Here is a 22,334-nt window from a genome sequence, read left to right as displayed (position 1 = left end):
AGCTCTCCGACAATTGGTTGCTGAGATTGTTTGGATTGTTAGATTACTTGGAGAGTTTGGGGTCTCTTCTTTGTCTCCTGTTCCTATCTTTTGTGATAATCATTCTGCCATACATATTGCCCGGAATCCTGTATTTCATGAACGTACTAAGCATATCGAAATAGATTGTCACTTTGTGCGTGAGCAGCTTCAATCTGGTCTCATCAGTTTGCATGTTATTTCCACTACTTCTCAATTGGCTGATGTGTTTACTAAGTCTTTGCCAGGGGTTCAACACTGTACTTTTCCTATCGAAACTTGGTCTGGTTCCCCATTCCAGCTTCGAGGGCTGGGGGGTGTTGAAGTTACAAGTGGTCCAGCGGCCCAACACAAAACTGAAGGCCCAACTTGAAATACTTAGCTGTACATACAAGTTAACTTACAAGTGTAGCCTTTTCTTTTACAGGGATAGCCATTTTTATTAGTTGTATATAAAAATGTATAGTTCTAGAATATTCAGATTCTCTAGTAAGAGACACACCTGAAATAAGAGTCCATATTTTCTCTCTCTTAGTAAGCATGGGGTTCACCCTTTCATTTCATCAAATTACTTCGATCCTTGTGCGTAACAGAAACCCCCTAGTCCAGGAAGCTCTGTTATTGCACCGGAACTCAGGCTTAAAGCACTGAATGATACATTATGCTAAAAGAGATAAGTGGACAGTTGGAAGAAAGTGAGATTAAGAGAAAACACCCAAAAATCTAGGAAAATCAGCTTTTCCAAATGTAGATTAACTGGAGTGGCAATAGTATTAAGAAGCTAAAAAATTGTGTTGTACTTCTTGTACAGCTTTTGGCATAGAGTGTCCCGTGGCATAAACGGAGTGTACACGCCACTTTTTCCACAGAAATGCTTGGGAACCAGGAAGTTTTTTGGACCGTTGTCAAACACAGGTGACATCGAATTGCTGCGGTGAATAAAATTACAGATCTATCAAAAGGTCAACCCGCCAAGCAAGAAAGTTTTCAATATGCATTAGCTGTGTAAAGAAAGAACCAGATTAAACGCCCTCTGCCTTTTTTTTTAAAGAAATGCATAAAATTCCATATAAGATCTTTAAAAGTTAAAAATTAAGGAAACATTTGTCTTATTAAAGTTAAAGGATCACAGAACGTTAGCACAATCAATATAGTTCATACTTGTAACGCTCACAAAAATGTAGTGCCATTTCTCCAACTGCTCCACCACTGACAATGACCTTGGCGCCAGAGTTTGCAACTGCTTTAATAAGTTCTTCAACTTTAGCCTCCTCAGTCTTTGAATAATTTTCAAGCTGAAAATGCAAGAAATAGAGGGACAAATAGTGGCAGTGAATTACCCAGACTAAGACGGAAAAGAGGGAAGAAGAAAAAAGACATTAACGCGCTTGGGTGACAAATAATCAAATTTCTGAACTCAAGACTGTGTAAAGTAAAATGTGCTTGAGAACAAAGAACTTATGACTACTAATAACTTATAAATAATTCTAGCACTAACCCTAGGCTTCAAAGCCCATGGTATATGTATTTGACACCTGGATAATCGAGTAAATTGGTTGTAACAGATGCAAAGCATCCTATATTCTATAAGCCAAGTAGATCATTTTATCATAATCATCTATCATGTTTACCAATGTCCGTCAATTTATAGCTCGCAGTTCAACACAGAAACAACTGAACTAGTGCATAAAACTTTTATAATGAGTTATTCTCAGTAACAAGTATCAGTACTAATGATATACCTGCTCAGCACTATGGATAAGAACCGTCCCTTTTGTTTCAGTGGCAGATGTATCAATGCCTTGAGCAAAGACAGCAACCTACAACAAAATAAATGGTCATTTTGGTATAAAATGTTGGTAAAAGATTACGCTAAAAGGATCATAAGTCGGCCTTGCATTTGAAAATATAATCAACCATAACATTTGACACCAAACATGAGGAGAAAGAAATAAAAGCTGCAATTTGTCCAAAAGACAAAGCCAAAGCTCATCATTGCAGTAAAAGGCACAGATTCCTCATGCATTAAAGTGGCTGGTAGACAGAAAAGGCATCACATAGTGAGGCTCAAGCAAAGGCAAAAGGCCAAATATGAGTATCAGGGCACAGTTTTTGTATTACTTGTTCTCAAAATTTAGTGTCGTCAAAGGCTCATCTAAGGCACGCTTAACCCTGAAGCTCAAAAAAGCTGAGGGAGGGCGCTTCACCTCGCTTAAGCTGTGTTTCGGAGTAAGGCAAGGCACTAAGGCATGCGCCTCGTCGCCTATGAGTTCTATCTTGAATCAAGCGGCACTAAACAATAAATATAATCGGAAAATAAGTGTATAAGTTGTTAAGGAAAGCACTATGAATGAATTTGTTACTTTGTTCTTGAATTACAAATATATTTTTATTTTTTTCCTTCATTGCGCCTTTTTTTTTTTACTGAAGCCCACACTTTAAGTGCGCTTTGCGCTTAAAGCCTCAATAGACCTAGAGCGCTTTTTAGAGCTTTTGGCCTTTGACAACAGTGGGACAGAAAAAGATATGTGCTTTGGATGATTAACTTTTAGAATGGCACTCCTAGACATCGATGTTTTCCCATATCTTTCTCACTAAAATGTCTTACTAACAAAGACAAATTCCCATTTAAATTATTAAATTTTCCATCTATGCATCAGTTATCATTCACTTTAAGCATTTCAACAAGTATTTATCCATCAATTGACTGCACCGCCATCTCAAAACATTATTGTTTGGCTACATAAATCTTCTGTAACCATTCCTCTATTAGGAACCACCTGATTACAACTGAAAAAAGTGATGGACTAAAACTCAGAAGCCTGTGGGATGAATTTTAGATTTGGCTAAACTCGGAGTTTGTGATAGATAACAAGCAATGAAGTGAATTCTATCAATCAACTACGATCTTGGCAGAATGGATGGCTAAGCTCCTCTAAAGGATATGCCTTGAATTGTAGCTGGCCAAAAAAAAAGGCATATGTGGCAGATTTTAAGAATGCAGGCAGCTGGTATATTAGATTCGGGAGAGTACATGATTTGGGAGCAGAAGGGGTTTAATTTTTTATTCCTGGGGACTGGAAAGATTTTGTGAAGCAGGACATGAATCTTAATTCTTTCAACCTGAAAAGCAGCAAGAGATGGAAGATTCACCGTTAATCTTACTATAAGATCCGAAGAAATGCAAGGTCCATGGAGATTCATTGCCAGGGAAGATAAATTGGAAAATAAGGTTCCTTCAGAAGTGGATATTTTTTGAATTGATTGCAGCTTGTGAGGCATGTCTATTTTTGTGACGACCTGATAGGTCATTTTGAGCATTAGCCTTTATTTCCGTGTTTCGAGACCACCGTTAGCTTCGTTTGATGTTTCTTGGTTTGTGTGTGTGGTCCGTGTCGCTTTTTGAAAAGCTTTTATGTGAAAATTTGAAGAAAATATGATTTTTTGCTTTAAAAACAACTTGAGTTGACTACGGTCACCTCGAATCGGCGTTTCAACGGTTCCGGTAGGTCCGTATCGTGATTTTGGACTTGAGCGTATGTCCGGAATTGGAATTGGAGGCCCCTATGTTGATTTGATTTATTTTGCCGAAAGCTAGTATTTTGAAAGTTTGGAAATTTCTTAAGTTTGATCGTAGTTGACTTCATGGTTATCGGGTTCGGGTTTTGATGTTGAGACTTGGTATAAGTCCGCATTACTATTTGAAACTTGTCTGCAAAATTTGGTGTAATTCTGAGTTGGTTTGACATGATTTGGATGCTTAGATGTGATTCTAGTTGTTCTTGAGTTTCCTTTGAAATTTCATTCATTTTTATGTTCGATTCGTAAATTTAGATGTTATTTTGTTGATTTGATCGCGCGAGAGTTTATATGATGTTATTACACTTGTGTGCATGTTTGGTTTTGTCACGACCCAAAATTTTCCACCCTCGGGACCGTGATGGCGCCCAACATTTCACTTGCTAGGTAAGACAACGTTAGCCATATTTATTAACCAGTTTTAACAATTCAAATCAACTGATAACAATAACAACTGAATAGTCTGAAATAAGGTGATAAACTACTGAATGACGTAATCCAAATACAATCCCAGAAATTAGAGTCACGAATACATGAGCGTCTAGAGTACTACAGATAATAGTCTGAATAAACACAATTGTTTGAATAAAAATAAACATCAATGATGACATAGAAGGGGACTTCAGGGTTGCGGACGTCGTTCAACTATACCTCAAGTCTCCACAGGTAGCTGGAACCAGGCAATCTCACTAAGCGCTGCTGAGACCAACTCCGGTATCTGCACAAGAAGTGCAGAGTGTAGTATGAGTACAACCGACCTAATGTACTCTGTAAGTGCCGAGCCTAACCTCGACAAAGTAGTGACGAGGCTAAGGTGGGTCACCTTACATTAACCTGTACGCAATAATAATAATAATAATAATAATAATAATAATAATAATAATAATAATAATAATAATAATAATAATAATAATAATAATAATAATAATAATAATAATAATAATAATAATAATAATAATAATAATAATAATAATAATAATAATAATAATAATAATAATAATCATGAAAACGAACTCGAAATTCAACTACCAGAGAGCCTAGAATAACAAGTCTCATAGTCTCGTATCACAATACCGAGGCAAATCCAACAATCACAAAGAAGTACCACATATACACTCGTCACCTCGCATATACGTTATTTTCCACATAATTCACATAACACATAGTTCAAGGATTCCTAATTCCCTCAAACCAAGGTTAGACCCAACAATTACCTCACTCCACGAATCAATGCAATCAAACAACCACGGCCTTGCCTTTCGAACAAGCCTCCAAACCAACCAAATCTAGTAAATTATTGATCAAATGATTCAAAATAAGCTTTAGAAACTACCCATTAATGAAAGAGGTTAAATTTTGATCATTTTTTAAAAAGTCAACAAAAGTCAACCCCGGGCTCGCTTACTCAAAACCCGAGGTTCGGACCAACACCCGATTACCCATTCACCACCGAGCCCGGTTAAGTGATTTATTTCGAAATCCGACCTCAATTTCGAGTTCGAGCAACCATTCTCACTCGGGGACTATCTATCGAGCCCAAGGGCTGCCATTAATTCGAGTTCGAGAAATCATTCTCACTCGACCATTAAGCCTAAGGCCTACATTACTTCGAGTTCGGGCAAACACTCACTCGACCATTAAGCTTAAGGGCTACATTACTTCGAGTTCGAGCAAAAACCCTAAGGGCTACCTCAGTTCGAGTTCGAGCAAACACTCACTCGACCATAAAGCCTTAGGGCTATTCTTATTTCGAGTTTGAGCAAGTCCTCATTCGACCACTAAGCCTAAGGGCTATTCTTATTTCAAGTTCGAGCAAATCCTCACTCGACTATAAAGCATAAGGGCTGCCCTAACTCGAGTTCGAGCAACCATTCTCACTCGGGGACTATCTATCGAGCCCAAGGGCTGCCATTAATTCGAGTTCGAGAAATCATTCTCACTCGACCATTAAGCCTAAGGGCTATATTACTTCGAGTTCGGGCAAACACTCACTCGACCATTAAGCTTAAGGTCTACATTACTTCGAGTTCGAGCAAAAAGCCTAAGGACTACATTACTTCGAGTTAGAGCAAACACTCACTCGACCATTAAGCTTAAGGGATGCTCTTACTTTGAGTTCGAAGCGAACACTCACTCGACCATAAAGCCTAAGGGCTGTTTTTCACTTCGAGTTGGAGAAATCATTCTCACTCGACCGTTAAGCCCAAGGGCCACATTGATTCAAGTTCGAGCTATTGCCCAGAACTGGGAACTACGTATCAAACTTAAAAAGGCTACACTGTTTCAAATTTGAGCAAATCATTTCATTTGACATCTATCCATCGAGCCTAGGGGCCACCTCAGTTCGAATTCGGACATTCACTCGGGGACTGCCTATAAGAAACGGCCGAGTACAATACCTACTACCGGCGTTTACTATCTTAATCTTGGACCTTCGAATAATTATTCAATGCTAAGGCATTTTTGACCTTTGTATAAATTAACAAAAAGGCAAAAGATTAGAAAGCCATAAAGGGGAAAAGGTTTTATATACAAATCTTTTACGAAGGCAACTCGGCCCGAATGAAGTTCTTTACAAAGGCCGAAAGCAGCCTCAAAAGAAATAACAACAACTACCTAAGATCCTAAATGGCTTGGTCTTCATTGGAGGTCGCGTCCTTGACATCTTCCCTACCTTCAGATTTGCTCGAGCTATCGGAGTCTTCCTCAAGGAAGGCCAGCCTTCGAGCTTTGTTTTCCTCCGCCATGGAAATTTTGATCTCGGCCCCAACATCGAAGCCCTGAGCACTGACCTTCTCGAGAGCTTCTCTCCGAGCCTGACATTTAGCGTGCTCGACCATGCTCTTGGCTTTGGCTTGATTGACCTCAACATCGATCCTGAACTAGGCCACTTTAGCATCAACTCTTTTATTGGCCCCGATCACCTCAGATCTGTCCACTTCAAGTTCATCAGCCAAGCTTGCTTTATCAGAAATAGCCAAATCTAACCAATGTTGAATCTCCTTCATTCTCTCGATTAGCCCCGAGGCATTTTCTTTCACAGATCGAAGTTGGGTCTCAGACAACTCTAACTGAGCTTGAACGACTTCCTTTTTCAAGGCAAGGATATCCATATTCTTTTTAAATTCTTCCGCCTTGGCCCGTAGCCCATCTACCTGTGAGTTGAGCCATCCGATCTGCTCCGATCCTCTGTCGAACCTGCAGAATCGGATCGTTAATGGTTATCTCCAATTTATCTTCACTATCATGCAAAATTCGGAATGTCTGCTCAGCCATCTCCTCGTGCTCTTCCCGAGCTGCTGTCAAATCTGCTCGAAGTTTCTCACTAAGAAGCTTGTAAGAGTCACTCTTCTCAGTGAGGTTCCGAACCTCAGCCTCGTGCTCCTCTCGGATTTGGAGGAAGGCCTCGTGATGCAGCACCAAAGCCTACAAACATAGGAAAAATGTTAGAATTAAATACATATCTAAATATAAGAGAAACAACAAAGATGCCATCGAAGTTACCCGATTCAGAGCATGCTATGCCTCGTTGAAAAGGCAGGCGGGTCCTACCGCATTCATCACTGATTGATCCTCTTCGATCACCAAGGACCGAAGGTAACTGGCAACCCCCATGGGGGAATAGAAAATTCGGGTATCTTCCGGGACAGAGAGCACTACTCTCCGCCTGCGATTGAGATCAACACTCGGGGCCGGGAATCGGTCCACCAGTTTTAGAACTGATGAAGACCCGGTAGAGCCCGAATATGATGCTTTCTTTGGTATCGGTAATCCATCAAACACGATAACCTCATCCGAGGTAGCTGACTCGATCCCATCCAGAAAACCATGGATATCGGTCGGCTCCTGAATGCCCTCGTAGGATCGACCTTCCAACATGCTGGCCTCACGGATCATAGCATCCGATATCTGAGGGGATCCAGTAATATTGACTATCCTGAGCTCGTCCCTCGAGATATCTTTTGCTCGAGATGTCCTGCCCTCGATCTCTCCCTCGACCATCTCAGCTCGAGATTGAATATTCTCGGCTTTCCCTTATTCGGGAATCACGACCAAACTCCCTTGTTAACCTCCGCCGATTCGAAGGATTGTTGTATCACAACATTGGCCCGCACACAGGCTAACTCCTCTTATCCTTCTTCGGGCTCGTCCCTTAATCGGCAGATCGAGTCCAAAGGCATGATATCAGATCCCCCCTTGGGTTTGCGAGTTCTCTTCACCAGGTTTTTCTTGTTCGAGACCGGGGAACTCGGTGCATCTTTTCTTTTCCTCTCTTTAACCTGCTTCGGGGCAGGGACCTCTTCATCACCAGATGGGGGCCTCATAACAACATCCTTCCCGAGTCCTACAAAGGAAGAAAGGAGGGTGAGTAAGTGAAGAAGATCGAGCTACAAACAAACTGAGAAAGAAACTTACCATGACTACGGGCCTCCCATCGGCCCTTTGATAGTTCCACCCAAGCACGCTCAGAATACGGTCTCTGTAGTATGAGACCTTCAACCCATTGTTTAAGGTCCGTGATCGGTTCCGGCATCTGAGCCACAGCTGTAATAGAAAAAAGAATGGATCAAGGAAATGAAAGGCGGTCCCAAATTAAAATACTCGAAAGGAAGCAAATACTCACGGCTCATATTCCATTTCTCAGGAAACGGCATGTCGGCGACAGAAATCAAGTCCGAGGTTTTGACTTGAACAAACCGGCCTATCCAACCTCGATCACGAGTTTCGTCTATACTCGAGAACGGCGCTTTAGTGGCTCGGCGAGCTAGCTTGATCAGCCCTCCTCGATAGAGTCGGGGACTATAAATGCGTATAAGGTGATCGAGGGTGAAAAGACACCCCTCGATTTTGCTTGAGAAGAATCAAAGAAGAATCGCTATTCTCCAAAATAAAGGATGAATTTGGCCAAGGGCCACATCGTATCTTTTACAAAAAGCGACGATAACGGGATCTAATGGACCCAACGTAAACGGGTAAGTATAGACACTTAAGAATCTTTTCACGTGGGTAGTAATTGATTCTTCGGGCGATGGGACTACCACATGCTTGTTGCCCCAGTTGCATTCCTTTTTACCTTTTCAAGAATTTTCTCGGTGATTGAACACTGGTACCTCGAGACCGGCTCATATCGGCCTTGCACCGAAGAAGGTTTTTCAACTTTGAAATCAATGATAGTCGAGCACCCTACCGGAACGAACTCCTCAGGGCGGGGCTCCACCGCATCCTCGCCGCCGGTAGGCCGCGATGAAGAAGCGGCCTCTTTCTGCGGCACCATTTTGGAGATTTTCGCCATCGGTAAATAAAGGAAAGAGAATTGGGTTTGTTCATGATGTAAAGTATATGAAGCAGAGGGATTTTTGAAGAATATACAAGAGTAGAGGAAAAACTTTTGGGTAAAAAGTTTGGATGTGAATAAAAGTTTGAATATTTATAGGCATGATAATGACGATTCAATATCAGCAGTGGCCGACCATCATCTGACACACATTTAATGCCTCGGTAACTGAACCGACAGGACATTTAGCACGTACGTCATGGTCGGGCTCGATGTAAACATTAGTGTGTATCTAGTCATGTCGTTGAAAATTCATATCGTTTCTCGCCACATTCCTTCCGAGAAACGAGGGGACTATCTGTATACGGTCAAAATCGATTTTGCCCTTCGTGTAATTAGTCGAGATTAGGACATGATGGACCGAGGGTCGTCATCATAATATCAAGATGAGATCTGAAGCCAGGTTATCGAGCTCAAGATTCAGGGACCGATCAATACCGAGCTCGAAGTCAATATCGAGCTCAAATGCAAATCGAACTATGATGTGAAGTGGTGTTATCGAGCTCGAGATCCAGACCGATCAATACCGAGCTGGAATCGACGTCGAGCTCGAGTCAATATCGAGCTCGAGATAAAGAGATCGACCAATACCGAGACCGACCGAGATCGAGCCAAGAGACAAAGAGTCGTTGTAGGTGCATTGGGGGAGAGAATATCGGCGGGAATTAAGGAAAAACTAATTAACTAATCTATCATGGAATCCCCACTATGTATTTTTAATAACATCCAAAGTAGGTTCTTCCACTATATAAAGAGTGGCTATTATTTCTGTATAGGGGACGGAACATTCAGAGAAAACAAATATTGATACACTCACATTCTAAAGATTATCATATTGGTATATAGTTGGGATTATCCTTTTTTGAGCTTGGACATTGATGCATTTTGCTTGTTTATAAATCATTCTCTACTCAATTTGGTTTGTATTTCATTCCTTTATATAGTTGATATTCGATATATTTCTACTTACTTTTTCGATTTGTACCAAGCTATACCACGTATCCTTAGAACTACGTATAAATTCAACTCTATCCGTTTTTCGGGTAAATACAAATGTTATTAAAACGTATGCGATTTTACTTACTCAAATTGGCTGAGGAATAACATCGACTAGTTGGGGTTTGACATTAGCAATCAGATGAAGATATTGAGTACTTCTATCCTATAAATTAGTAAAATTCATATAATTGAGAAATTTATGTTTGTGTTAATTGAATATAGAAGCTAACAACCTTACCCAAATAAATATATGCCACATATTTGCATAAACACGCTATACTTTTTTTGTTGTTGTAAAAAAGTCGATGCACATAATACAATATATAACACAATACAAAGCACAAAATATTAAATATATATCATGATTACTACTATTGTACGGATACTATATCATACATAAAAACGGCACAAATAAATCTAACCAACAATAAAATATTTCAAGATAATAAATAATACCAATAAACTACACATTAGCCTTAGACGATTCATCTGCTTTCCATCTTTATTCAATTGTTCTTTCGGTCGATTTCTCTCTTGTTGAGTTTCGTTCAGCATATTTTTCAAGTAATTTCTTCTTTGTTCGGATTCATTCAACAACGTTCTAAGAAGATCCATGTCTTCTTCTTCTTTGAGCCTAAATTGTACTTCAAACTTCACGTTACTTTGTGAGTTTGATGTATCAGCATCAATAGTGAGCCTCCCCAACCGCGATATAATTGTGCTAGTTTGGTTTGTTGCGTGCCAATCATGCCACCTAACATACTCATTATCCTACAATATATACACAAATTAAACATGGTTGAATTACTCAAATTAGGAAGTTATAACCCTAAAATTTTCGATCAGGATTTTGTATCTATTATGAAGGTCTTCAACCCACAATATTATCTGCAAAAGCAAATGTTACGTTCTGTGGACGTCGTTGAACTTTGGTACATCTGTCATATAGCTAATCTAACAGAGAAAGCTAAAGAAGAGAGAAAAAATGGAAGAGAAGTTAAACAAGATATGAAAATAAGGGGTCATTTGGTACGACGGAGAAGCAAGAAGAATCGTGGAATAAAAATTTAGTACCTTCTTATCCTTTGTTTGGTTACTAATCCTGAGATAAGTTATTCTAGAATTAAAAATAGTATCCGGTATAACTTAGAGGGTGTTTGGCTAAGCTTATAAGCTGGTCAAACTGGCTTATAAGCACTTTTTGGCTTATCTACGCGTTTGGTAAAATTAAAAGTGCTTATAAGTTAAGCGCTTATAAGCCAAAAATAAGCCATAAGCCATAAGCCATTAAGTTAGTCTCCCCCAACTTATCAAATTTCAGCTTATAAGCACTTTAGGTTTGACCAAAATATTGACTATTCTATTCCTAAAATACTTCTTTTTAAAACAAAACTCTTCGTATAGTTTTACTCTATCCCGGTTCTTCATAAAATGTAAACAGTTGTTGCCTCTCCAGCCGTGCCATTGCTTCCTTTACGTGCTTCTTTCGTTCTTCTCTGCAACTATCAGACAAATTGCAGGTAATTTTTTTATATTTTAAACACTCTATCAAGATATGTGTACAAATCCTCCTACGTGTTTCTATCAAGACAAGATGTGACTAAGATGAAAAGAATTGAAAGCTGAATGAATCCAATTTTTGATTTTGGGGTCCAAATCATAAGCTACTTTTGTCCCTTTCATCCCATATGTTTTAAACTTTACTGAGTATTTGTTGTTTGTCAAATTTATATTTCTCGGGCAGTATTTTTCTGCGTGTAATCAAAGTGACGGTACAAAACAGGCCAGCCTTTCGCTTTTACGCATGGATTTTCTTGTCTTGTATTTTTTTTTCTCATGACTTCTTGTTTAGAGTTGAGTATATTATTAATGTTATAAGGAGGTAGGCTACACGTATCCCCTTCTTCATGTATTGATGAAGACCAGCAAACACATTTTGGATGTAATACGAAAGATACTTAGTTATACATAAAGTTTCTTGTTTGTGAAATTTATTCATGGTCACAACTCATGAGGAGAAAGAAGGAGTCGAGTAGGAACATAAATTTATTGGAAGTTACAACCCTCTGAAGCTCAAATATAACAACACATGCTTTCTCTTATTTTGTTAGTCACTAGAAGTTTAAGACAGTTGGTCTCATTATAATATTGAATATTATTTATACTTCAAAAGTATGTGACATACAAAAATAAGAAGGCGTTCTTTTAAACTTTATTTATTTTGAGTTGTGCATAAATATTATTATATGTGTACGTTTATAGCTAAATCTTGTAATCTCTTCAGATTGTTAACATTCAATTATGGGAGAACGACATAATGCTAAGTGGGACGAATATGCACATATTAAATTCATTGAATTGTGTGAGCAAGAAGTTAGAAAAGGAAATAGGCCAAACACTTACTTGTCTAAAGATGGATGGAAGAATATGGTAAATGAGTTCAATAAGAAGACGAGACTAGAATATACTAGAAAACAAATAAAAAATTATTGGGATCACATGAAAGCAGAGTGGACTCTTTTTAAGCAGTTGATGAGAGGTGAGACAGGTTTAGGATGGGATCCCAAAAGAAAAATAATTATTGCAGATGATGATTGGTGGGAGCAAAAAATTAAGGTACATTCCTTGCCCTTTTCTATAATTATTTCATAACTCTATTAATTGTTAGTTTCATTTGTTTGCTTAGAGTAATTTTAAATTCTTTTTTACAGGAGAATTCTAAATACAAAAAATTTAGGAACAAAGACCTTTCGCTGATATGGTTTCGTTACGATGCTTTATTTACTGATATCATTGCCACCAGAGAGAGAGCACGTGCAGCAAATCAAGAACAAGAGTCGGAAGTTGGGTTAGATCAAGATGATGATGGAACAAATGATGTTTATGATAATGACATAGAACAATGGAATGATGAAAGAAGCGATGAAAGTCATGACTTGCAGAATATGGATTCAATTACGTTTCCTGAGCCATCGCTTAGAAAGCGAAAGTCAATAGATGGCAGTGGCAGTAGCAGTCAAGTGAAAAAGCGCAAGACAAAAAATAATTCATTGTCACTAAAAGAGGAGATACACTCCCTTATTGAGTTCATATCTAACAACAACACATCTAAGTCTTCAGAGCCCACCATTGAGAAGTGCATGGATATTTTAGAAAATATTCCTGGTATTCTTGAAGGGAGTGATATTTTTAATTGTGCTGTGAACTTGTTGACACAGAAAGAGATGGGACATGCATTTTTGAAGTTTTCTACCGATGAAGCTAGGAAATCTTGGTTGGAGTACAACCACCGACGATCCTTCATGCCGAACAATCCATCTAATCCAATCTGAGAAGTTGTTGATGATGCCTTACCCATATTACATTAGCATTAGACGTTTTAACTTGTCCTTTAAAGTATGTGCAGAAGGTTACATTTTCTTAATGTTTTGTTTCCTGTTTATACATAATGGTGGTTTAATCATTTCTTGTTTAGACATTACGTATTTTATTTTAATAGATGACTATACTATCAACTTTGAAGTTAGCATTTGTCATTTTGAATTCGTAACAGTTTGTTGTCTGTTTCATTTCAGTTTAATGGAATGCTGGAACAATGACTTGTTAAATGACGAAAATGAAGAAGAGGAAACTCAAGAAAATAAGGAACGGATGACACTATGTCGAATAGCATGTAAGAGTATATTGATATATTATGAGAAATACATTTGTAAGGAACCATGTCGTACATCTAAACGCACTGAGAATATATTTATCTAAGAGATATTACATGAAAATGAGACTCGGTGTTATGAAAATTTTAGATTGAGGAAGTCAGTGTTTCTTGATTTAAGCAAAGATCTAACTGATAAATATGGTCTTAAACCCACGCGTGGGATGTCTGTCTATGAAGAGTTAGGGATGTTCTTGATGATTTGTCCACATGGTGCCGGAAATCGATTGGTACAAGAGATTTTTCAACATTCAGGAGAAACAATTCATAGGCATTTTCATAGTGTTCTAAAGGCCATTGGTAAGCTTGCAAGAGACATAATTCAACCACATCCAAGTTATAATGATGGTGTAGGAGATCACAAGCCATGTAATCAACGATATCTCCCTTTCTTTAAAGTAAGTGACATACTTAATAATTATATTATTATATTTTTACATTTTAACTCAAAAAATTACCTAGTGTAAACTTATATTTAGTTTATGCATGTATATATTTTTAGGATTGTATTGGAGCACTTGATGGCACACATGTGAAAGCAAGATTGCCTCAAGGTCAAGAGATACCATATATTGGGCGTAAAGGTTATCCAACTCAAAATATTCTTGCTGTTGTCGACTTTAATATGTGTTTTACATTTGCATGGGTTGGGTGGGAAGGAGCAGCTCATGATAACCGTATATTTGGTGAGGCACTTCGTAGACCCGAACTGAATTTTTCACATCCATCCGGGGACAAATATTATCTTGTTGATGCAGGATATTCACACATAAAGGGATATATGGCTCCATATAAAGGGGATAATGTGAGATACCATCTTGCAGAATTTCGTCGAGGTGCGACACGACAATTGCGAGCACCAAATGGACATAAAGAAATGTTCAATTATTTGCATTCTTCTTGCAGAAATATTGTAGAGCGAACATTTGGGGTATGGAAAGCAAGGTGGTCTATTTTGCGAGATATGCCTTTTTATCATATTGACACTCAAAGAGATATCGTATTGGCTACAATGGCGATTCACAATTACATTAGAAAGAAATGTAAGGTGGACAATGCATTCCAAGAAGCTGAGAATGAGAGATATGTGCCACGTGTTGATCCTGATATTGGAAGATCCACAAGAGTCAACGTTGCAGATGATGAAAATGTAGAAAATCAAGGAGATAATAATATTTAGATGGCAATTTGTGATCTGATTGCTCAAGATATTTATGATAGTTGAATGTTTATTCTTATTTATTACAAACAATACATATTTAGTGCTTGTTTCTTCTCTACAAACACTGTGTGCATTATTTAAGGTTTTCTTCTTAACTTTTGTTAATTTATACTCCACCCCTTCTAATTTATGATTGTATACTTATCATAACATAAATTATATTTATATCTAATCATTTTTATAATTAAAATAACATGATAAATAGGTAGAATCTATGTAGAATCTAAAATTTTGAAGAAAATAACGTTTTTAGTAGTGTAAATTGTTATAAGGTCATTTAAGTCATTTTAACATAAAAAGAGTTTATCAGCACTTTTTAATCAAACAGTTTCAGCTGCTTATTATTAGTTTAATCACTTTTATCCAAACACGTAACTGCTTATTTTTTAAATCAGTTTCAGCACTTAAAAGTGCTTTTCAGCACCTAATGCTTATCAGCTACTCTAAATCAGCTAAGCCAAACGGGCTCTTATAATAATCCTAGGATAAACCAGTAAAATTAATAATTCTAAAATTAATATAATATATCAAATAATAAATAATAGTAGAATAACTAAACCAAAGTAACTGTCAAACATTAGGCCAAGCTACTATAGCGCATAGTTACTCGGTTCTTTTTTGAGCTAGAGGGTTTTTTGCTTTTCAGTTTAGCGGCTCACACAGTAGAGTTGCCGTAAAGCCTCAATTTATCATTAAAGAAGCGTCCACCATAGTTAGGATCAGCGAACCCTAACCCTAGCTTTGCGAGATGGTGTGCATACGCAAGGCGACCATAGATGATTTGCTGGCAATGCAAGCCTGCAATCTGCTTTGCCTTCCCGAAAACTACCAGATGAAGTACTACTTCTACCACATACTCTCTTGGCCGCAGCTTCTGTACGTGGCCGAGGATTACAATGGGAAGATTGTGGGCTACGTATTGGCTAAGATGGAGGAAGAAACCTCTGAGTGCCATGGACACATCACCTCCTTAGCCGTACTCAGGACTCACCGTAAACTTGGTATAGCTACTAAGCTCATGACCGCTGCTCAAAACGCCATGGAACAGGTAAATCCCATTATTCGGTTTTGCTCCTTGTGAAATTGAGTAAAGGCCTTTAATTTTAACATTGGAATTGGCCTATGAAATTCAATCCAATTAAAGATTTTTTTAGTAGGTAAAGTCATTGAATCTTTTTTATTGCTTAGGTGCCTTGTCAACTATGAGAAAATTTAGGTTGTGAGAAGTGGTAGTACAGTGTGTGTCATGTTTTTGGCAGTATTCTTAATTCAATTTCTTGGCAGTCTCAGCTACTAGTTACCAAGGCACTTCATTTGACAACAGTGCCATAACTTCAAAAGATTGGTGGCCAACAGAAAAGAAAAATGTTTTCTACACCTGATAGAAAGTTTTATGTTGATCACCTAAGAGAGATCACCGGAAAGCTAATGGAGCGATGAAGGAAGAAAGAGGGTGATTATTAAGGTTGAAAGTGGGAGAAAAAGAAGAACAAGAAAAGGGGAAAGACAGACGGAAGAGGAGTATTTTCTCTATAGAGAGGCTAGAATGTTACATTTTTACTTGAAAAGGACTTTTTCCGTATATTACTTAGCTCTTTCCCCTTTTGGCAATTTTTATTACGTTTAGTTTTAAGATGGTTCAGACATGTTCAGAGGAGAAGCCCAGATGCTCCGGTACGGAGGTGTGAGCGACTGGTTGTGGAAGGCATGAGAAGAGGTAGAGGGCGGCCTAAGAAGTATTGGGGAGAGCTGATCAGGCAGGATATGGCGAGGCTCCAGATTTTCGAGGACATGACACTTGATAGGAAGATGTGGAGGTCGAGTATTAGGGTTGTAGGTTAGGAGGTAGTTGAGTCGTGCCTTACTTCGTACCATTGTGGGACTAGCCATGTAGGGTTTTTGTCTAAGGTAACTAGTGGCAATTTTGTGTCTTACTATTTCGCTTTTCAGTGCAGGTCCTATTTACTAGCTATCGCTTTTGCTTTGCATCTTTCTTCTGGATTTCATGATGTTCCTATTTTTCTTATGATTACTGTGGTGATATTAATATTGTCTCCCTTTGCTTTGCATCTTTCTTTTGGATTTCATGGTGTTCCTATTTTTCCTATGATTATTGTGGTGTTACTAACATTGTCTCATTTTGTCTTTTTGTTTTCTTGAGCCGAGGGTCTTTCGGAAACAGCCTCTCTACTCCTTCGGGGTAGGGGTAAGGTCTGCGTACACACTACCCTCTCTAGACCCCATTAGTGGGATTTTACTGGGTTGTTGTTATTACGTTTAGTTTTAAGAAAATATTGGTCAAATTAATTTATTTGAAATAAGGTGGGTTTTTCATTTAGGGAGGAAACTACAGGGGAAAGCACCTGAAGCATGACTTGGATACAAACAAAGAGTTATTTTCTCTTAAATACAGTGTTAGAAAGCAGTAATATTTCAGTCTCATAAAGAATAGAGATAAAAGATTAAATTAATTGGAAGGCCATACGTTTCACCCAAGGAAGAACGTTATGGCATTATCACGTTGCCGGAAGAATGTTATGGTGTTATCACTTTGCCTACCCGTTTAGAAATTTCTATTTCATTCTGTTAGTAGACATAACTATAGCTTTGTGGATTTGGAGCGGAGAAGCATGCATTATGAAGGGAAGTGTAGTGTAGAAGTACATCACGATAGAAGGGGGTTGGAGGACTAGAAACTTTACAATTCTGTTTGCTTGTGGTTTATGGAGGAGTATCATGAAGGGGTGAGAAAACTTTCACCGTCATATCACATTCAGGGTCGGGGATGGCTGTAGAATTAACTTTTGGAACCATAAGTGGTGTTGTTGGTCTCGTGAGAATATATGTTGAGGGCTTCCTTTTACAACATATACTTGAGGATTGAATCAGAGAGAGTTGACAGTCCAACATAGCCGCAGGGTGCAAGAGGGGGACAAACACACTTTGGTACCCCCTAGGGTTGGAAGGAATCTTCAAGATTGGGAGATGGCAGAGTTCCAAAATTTGGTGGAAGTACTCAGCAGATTATATCGCTTTTAACGCATGATTTATGGAGGTGGGGGATGATTGATGATTTGTTCACAGTCAAATCATCCTCCCAGAAATTTTTGATGAGACATGAGTGAGGGGACGAGTTTTTCGCACTTATCATTATGTATCCCTAGAGTGCCCAGAAAGGTGTGGTCTTTTTTCTTTGGTTGGCAGCGAGACTAGCGATACTGACAGTGGAGAACCTAAGGAAGAGAAGTGTCACTTATGTCAGTTGGTGCTTTATGTGCAAATGTTCGAGTGGAATAATTGATCACCTATTGTTGCATGGTAAGGCGGTGTCGAGTTTGTGGAGGGTGGCTTTGAATTGCTTTGAGATACAGTGGGTGATTCCGGGTAAAATAAGAGATGTGTTGCACAGTTGCACATTCGAAATGAGGAAAAGAATATCAAGGGCATGGAGGTTGCGCCTTTAGCTCTTATGTGGGTAGATGGAGAAATAGGAGAGTATTTGAAAGAATTGAATATGATTTTGTACATTTTAGGAATAGCCACTTGTGTCTTATTTCTTTTTGGTGCAACCCATGAGATTCCTACTTGTATAGAAGATTGGGTTTTGTAGAGAATCTACTGTTCAATTTACTGCTTGTTGGGGGGGGGGGGTGGTTCTTTTCCAACACTAATAAAATCATTTATTTTTTTCAAATTCAAAAAAGTTTGTATCCGATTTAGCACAATTTACCAGACTCCTTAAATTAAAAGGTCGGTTTTTCATTTAGGGAGCAAGTTACTGAAAGCACCAGCTAGATAGGACAGGGGGTTATTTTCTCCTAAATACAATTCCCTGAAGTAGCATTATTTCAATCTCTTAAGGAATAGAGATGAAAGATTAAAGATTGATTGCAAGGCGAGAATGTTTAATTGTTACTCAAAGAAGACTGTTATGTTACTATCACTTTGCCCCATCCCTTTGGCAATCTTTATTACATTTCCCCCTCCCCCTCCCCCTCCCCCTCCCCCAACCCATCTCCCAAAGTAAAGATAAACCAACTAAAGGAGGGACACATTGTTCTTGTTTTTATCTCTATTATTGCTTGTACAACTGCTTAAGGCGAGTCTTTTAGCAAGCACAAGTGTTGCAAGATTATTTCATGATAGCATTATGTAATTAAGTCTCTTTTGGAATTTCTAATTTGATTAGTTATGGTTTTCACTTTTTAGAACTAACTTTTGTCAGTACTCATGTTTGTAATTCCTTATATAAAGTACTCATGCTTATAAAAAAAATTAATTTTTCTTATAAAAAAATAAAATATTCATGTTATAGTAATTTTTAGTTATTTCTTTTATGTTAGAATTAGTTTCAGCTCAAAACTAAGCGGTGGGTGTTGATTCATAATGCAATGCTGTTCTTGTCAATCTTCTTTCTTATAAAGGAATGCTGACTAGTTCTGGTTCTTCTCATGCAACAGGTGTTTGGGGCAGAGTATGTGTCTCTGCATGTGAGGAAGAGCAACAGGGCTGCATTTAAGTTGTACACAGAGACATTACAGTACAAGATTCACGACATGGAAGCTAAGTACTATGCTGATGGGGAAGATGCTTATGACATGAGGAAGCAATTAAAAGGCAAGAAGCACCATCAGCATCACCACCACCACCACCATCATGCTGGTGGATGTTGTTCTGGGGAGGTAAAGGTAGTAGCTACGGAGAGAACTGCAGAAGGGAAAAAGGAGTGATTGTGGAGGAACTTTTGCCAAGAGATTGTGTAGTCTGCTTAATGGGCATTCAAGACTGGAATTGTTGCTATTGTATGCTTTTAATAAGAGAGTAACGTGTCTTGAAAAGTTGAACACATGCTTATGGCATTTGTTCTTCTTTGGTTGTATGTGTTCTTTTGTGTCTCTTGAATGAAAGAGCAAGGCAAATTGCGTTATGTTAAATATCATAGAAACAAAAAGAAACTTAAGGTCGTTTCTTGGGACCCGTTAAACCTTACAAGGTGAAAAAGGAGTGATTGCGGATGAACTTTTGCCAAGGCATTGTGTTTTATTTGCTTATTGTGCGTTTCAAGACCGAAGATGTTGCCGCTGTATGCTTTTGATGAGAGAAATGTGTCTGGAAAAGTTGAACATATGTGCTTATGGGCTATGGCATTTGTTTCTTATGCTGTTGTATTTTCACCTTTATATCTCTTGAATGAAGGAGCAAAGAAAAAACTGAGAATTTTGCGTTACGTTAAATACAATATTGAATAAAAAAACTTGAAGGTCATTTTCTTGGGACCCTTTAAACCTTTACATGATAGAGAACTGATATTGGATAACTAGTTATTCTTGAACTACTTGGTTAGTTTTCAGTTGCATGTATGTGTGAAGGCAGATTTTATGGTTCTTTCGGATACAACAACTACTCATTATGATTATTATACTCTCTAATAATGTGGTTAATTCGTGCTGACGTTCATTCAGATGGAAGCTTTATTAGAAACTAGAAGAATGCAGAAAACGACAATTAACCCATTTCTATGTTCGGAACAAAATAACGGAACACTTACGCTGCACATTTTATTTTATCTATTGTTAGACAAGGTATATTGAGAAAATAAAACATTTTAAGTCCATTAGCAAGGCATGTAACCAAGAATTACGTGCAATTGCATTGATTCTACAAAGGCATAGAATTTGCGGCTTGGGAGTAAAAAATTACTTTTCTTTAATAAATTAGACGAAGGCTTCTTGTGCATAAAAGAAGAAAGACTTGGACAACTTGTCACTTGTCATTTGACCAAAAAAGATTCATAGGGGATACCCCTTGGCATTTTCAGACTCAAATAAGAGATACGAGGCCACTAGATTCTAGCTTGTGATCTACGGGTTCACGTGAACTCAATAACTTTTACTCAGATTCGCTTTGGCATCTAGAGCTCCTCATCAATCGTATGCTTTAGTAGCTCAAGTGCCCTTAAACTCATTTGAAGCTGGTTGGAACAGTTGTGTCGTGAATTTTAAATATCAAATACTTAAAGAAAGAACCAACAAAAAAAAGGTTTCATGTTGTATATTAGAGGCTGAGTTTAGTTGGCTTCAAAATGAAATACAACACGAAATCGTCTTCTATGAGTAAGACTTAAATCATCCATGAGATACGTGGAAAACGTTTTATTGGTAACAAACAGTTTTGCCGATTTTTATGCAATAGTCTACTTAACTGAGATTGTTTTTCAATCATTTCTTAAAAATGATAGAGACAGCTTAACCATGTATAGAGGTTTTTTTAAATAAACCAATTTTAACAAAGACCAGCTTGGTTTCAGTAGACTCTAGCTTTCCACATGCCACTTGCCTTCAATGAAATGCATATATCAACTTTTAGAAATCAAGTAATCAACTTTTAATTTTTAAATGCAATAGATGTGTCATGGGCGGCTTTCCAACCATGCCCCATGACCCCTTGGACGCGCCCCGTGGCGTCCTGGCCAGCCTCCCAACGCCCGTCGCCACTGTCGGCCCCGTGGTCTCGGCAGCTCCAAGTGACAAGCGCGCATGTGCCTCTGTCGCCCCACCGATAGCCATCGCCAGCGCCCAGCCACAGGCAGATGCCAACAGCGCCGCGCGCGTAGACAATACCGCGCGCGCAGACCCTGATGTTAAAGACAAAGTTGCTGCCAACGGACTTGTTGCTGCTTTGTAGAAGACTAAGTCCTTTTCATTGTAAATATAGAGTAATTTTGTTGCATTTTCTTTAAGTGTGATTTTCCAACTTTCATAGGTCTAGTCATATAACTTTGGTTTATTTTTTTTAAGCATTATTAAGGGGGACCAAGCAATCAAAACTTTCAAGCAAGCAAACAATTCTCTGTACTGGTGTCTCTCCCCCCCGACACCGTCTTGTTTTCTGTAATAGCTTTCATTCAATGCAATCAAGCTTTCTTTCATTCTCAATTCTCTTTTCTGCTCTCTTTCAATTGCTCATGACATTGGTTTTCCCGTACGGCACTGACAATCTAGTCTAGCGTACGGAGGGGACCTCAGTTGGCGGACAGCAACCGTACTGACATCGGTTGCTTAGCCTTACGTCGCCCTTCCAAGGAACTTCAGGAAGGCGCCGCGTAACAGTTGGTATCAGAGCCTAGGCGCGACATCGGACGAGGGATTACATTGCAATTACCACCATTTCTGACCATGGTGAATTATAGGGATCGCATCGCGACCCTTGAGGGAACGGTTGACGCATTACGGCCCATCGTGGAAATGGTGCCCGATCTAAAGACCAGCCTAGTGCAAAGGTTGGACGACCTGGACCGCAGACTCATCCAGGCCGAAGTTGACATAGAAAACATCAGTCGCGACTCTGAATGAGACCGGCAAACGGCAGCCACAGAGGCAGCTGAAATTTTTGGTAAATTTGAGGTCCTCCAGCAGGAGCGTGCCGAGGATTTAGCCAATAGGGAACAAGAGGCAGACAGGGTGACTGCC

General features: G+C 38.7%; 2 protein-coding genes across 2 annotated transcripts; both read left to right on the top strand.

Annotated features, from left to right (window-relative positions):
* Nucleotides 1–12,232: 12,232 nt before the first annotated feature.
* Nucleotides 12,233–13,263, top strand: LOC107767740 (uncharacterized). Its single transcript, XM_075231492.1, has 2 exons — nt 12,233–12,547; nt 12,643–13,263. Exons 1-2 carry the CDS (start codon nt 12,233–12,235, stop codon nt 13,261–13,263), a joined length of 936 nt encoding a protein of 311 aa, XP_075087593.1.
* A 2,176-nt stretch (nt 13,264–15,439) lies between these two features.
* On the top strand, nt 15,440–19,792 carry LOC107822468 (N-terminal acetyltransferase A complex catalytic subunit NAA10). The gene is made up of 2 exons (XM_075230800.1): nt 15,440–15,913; nt 19,326–19,792. Exons 1-2 carry the CDS (start codon nt 15,614–15,616, stop codon nt 19,593–19,595), a joined length of 570 nt encoding a protein of 189 aa, XP_075086901.1. The 5' UTR covers nt 15,440–15,613; the 3' UTR covers nt 19,596–19,792.
* The last annotated feature ends 2,542 nt before the right edge of the window (nt 19,793–22,334 follow it).

The sequence above is a fragment of the Nicotiana tabacum genome, chromosome 15, assembly GCF_000715075.1.
Source record: "Nicotiana tabacum cultivar K326 chromosome 15, ASM71507v2, whole genome shotgun sequence".
Classification (NCBI taxonomy): domain Eukaryota; kingdom Viridiplantae; phylum Streptophyta; class Magnoliopsida; order Solanales; family Solanaceae; genus Nicotiana; species Nicotiana tabacum.
This window is presented reverse-complemented; position numbering and strand designations above follow the sequence as displayed.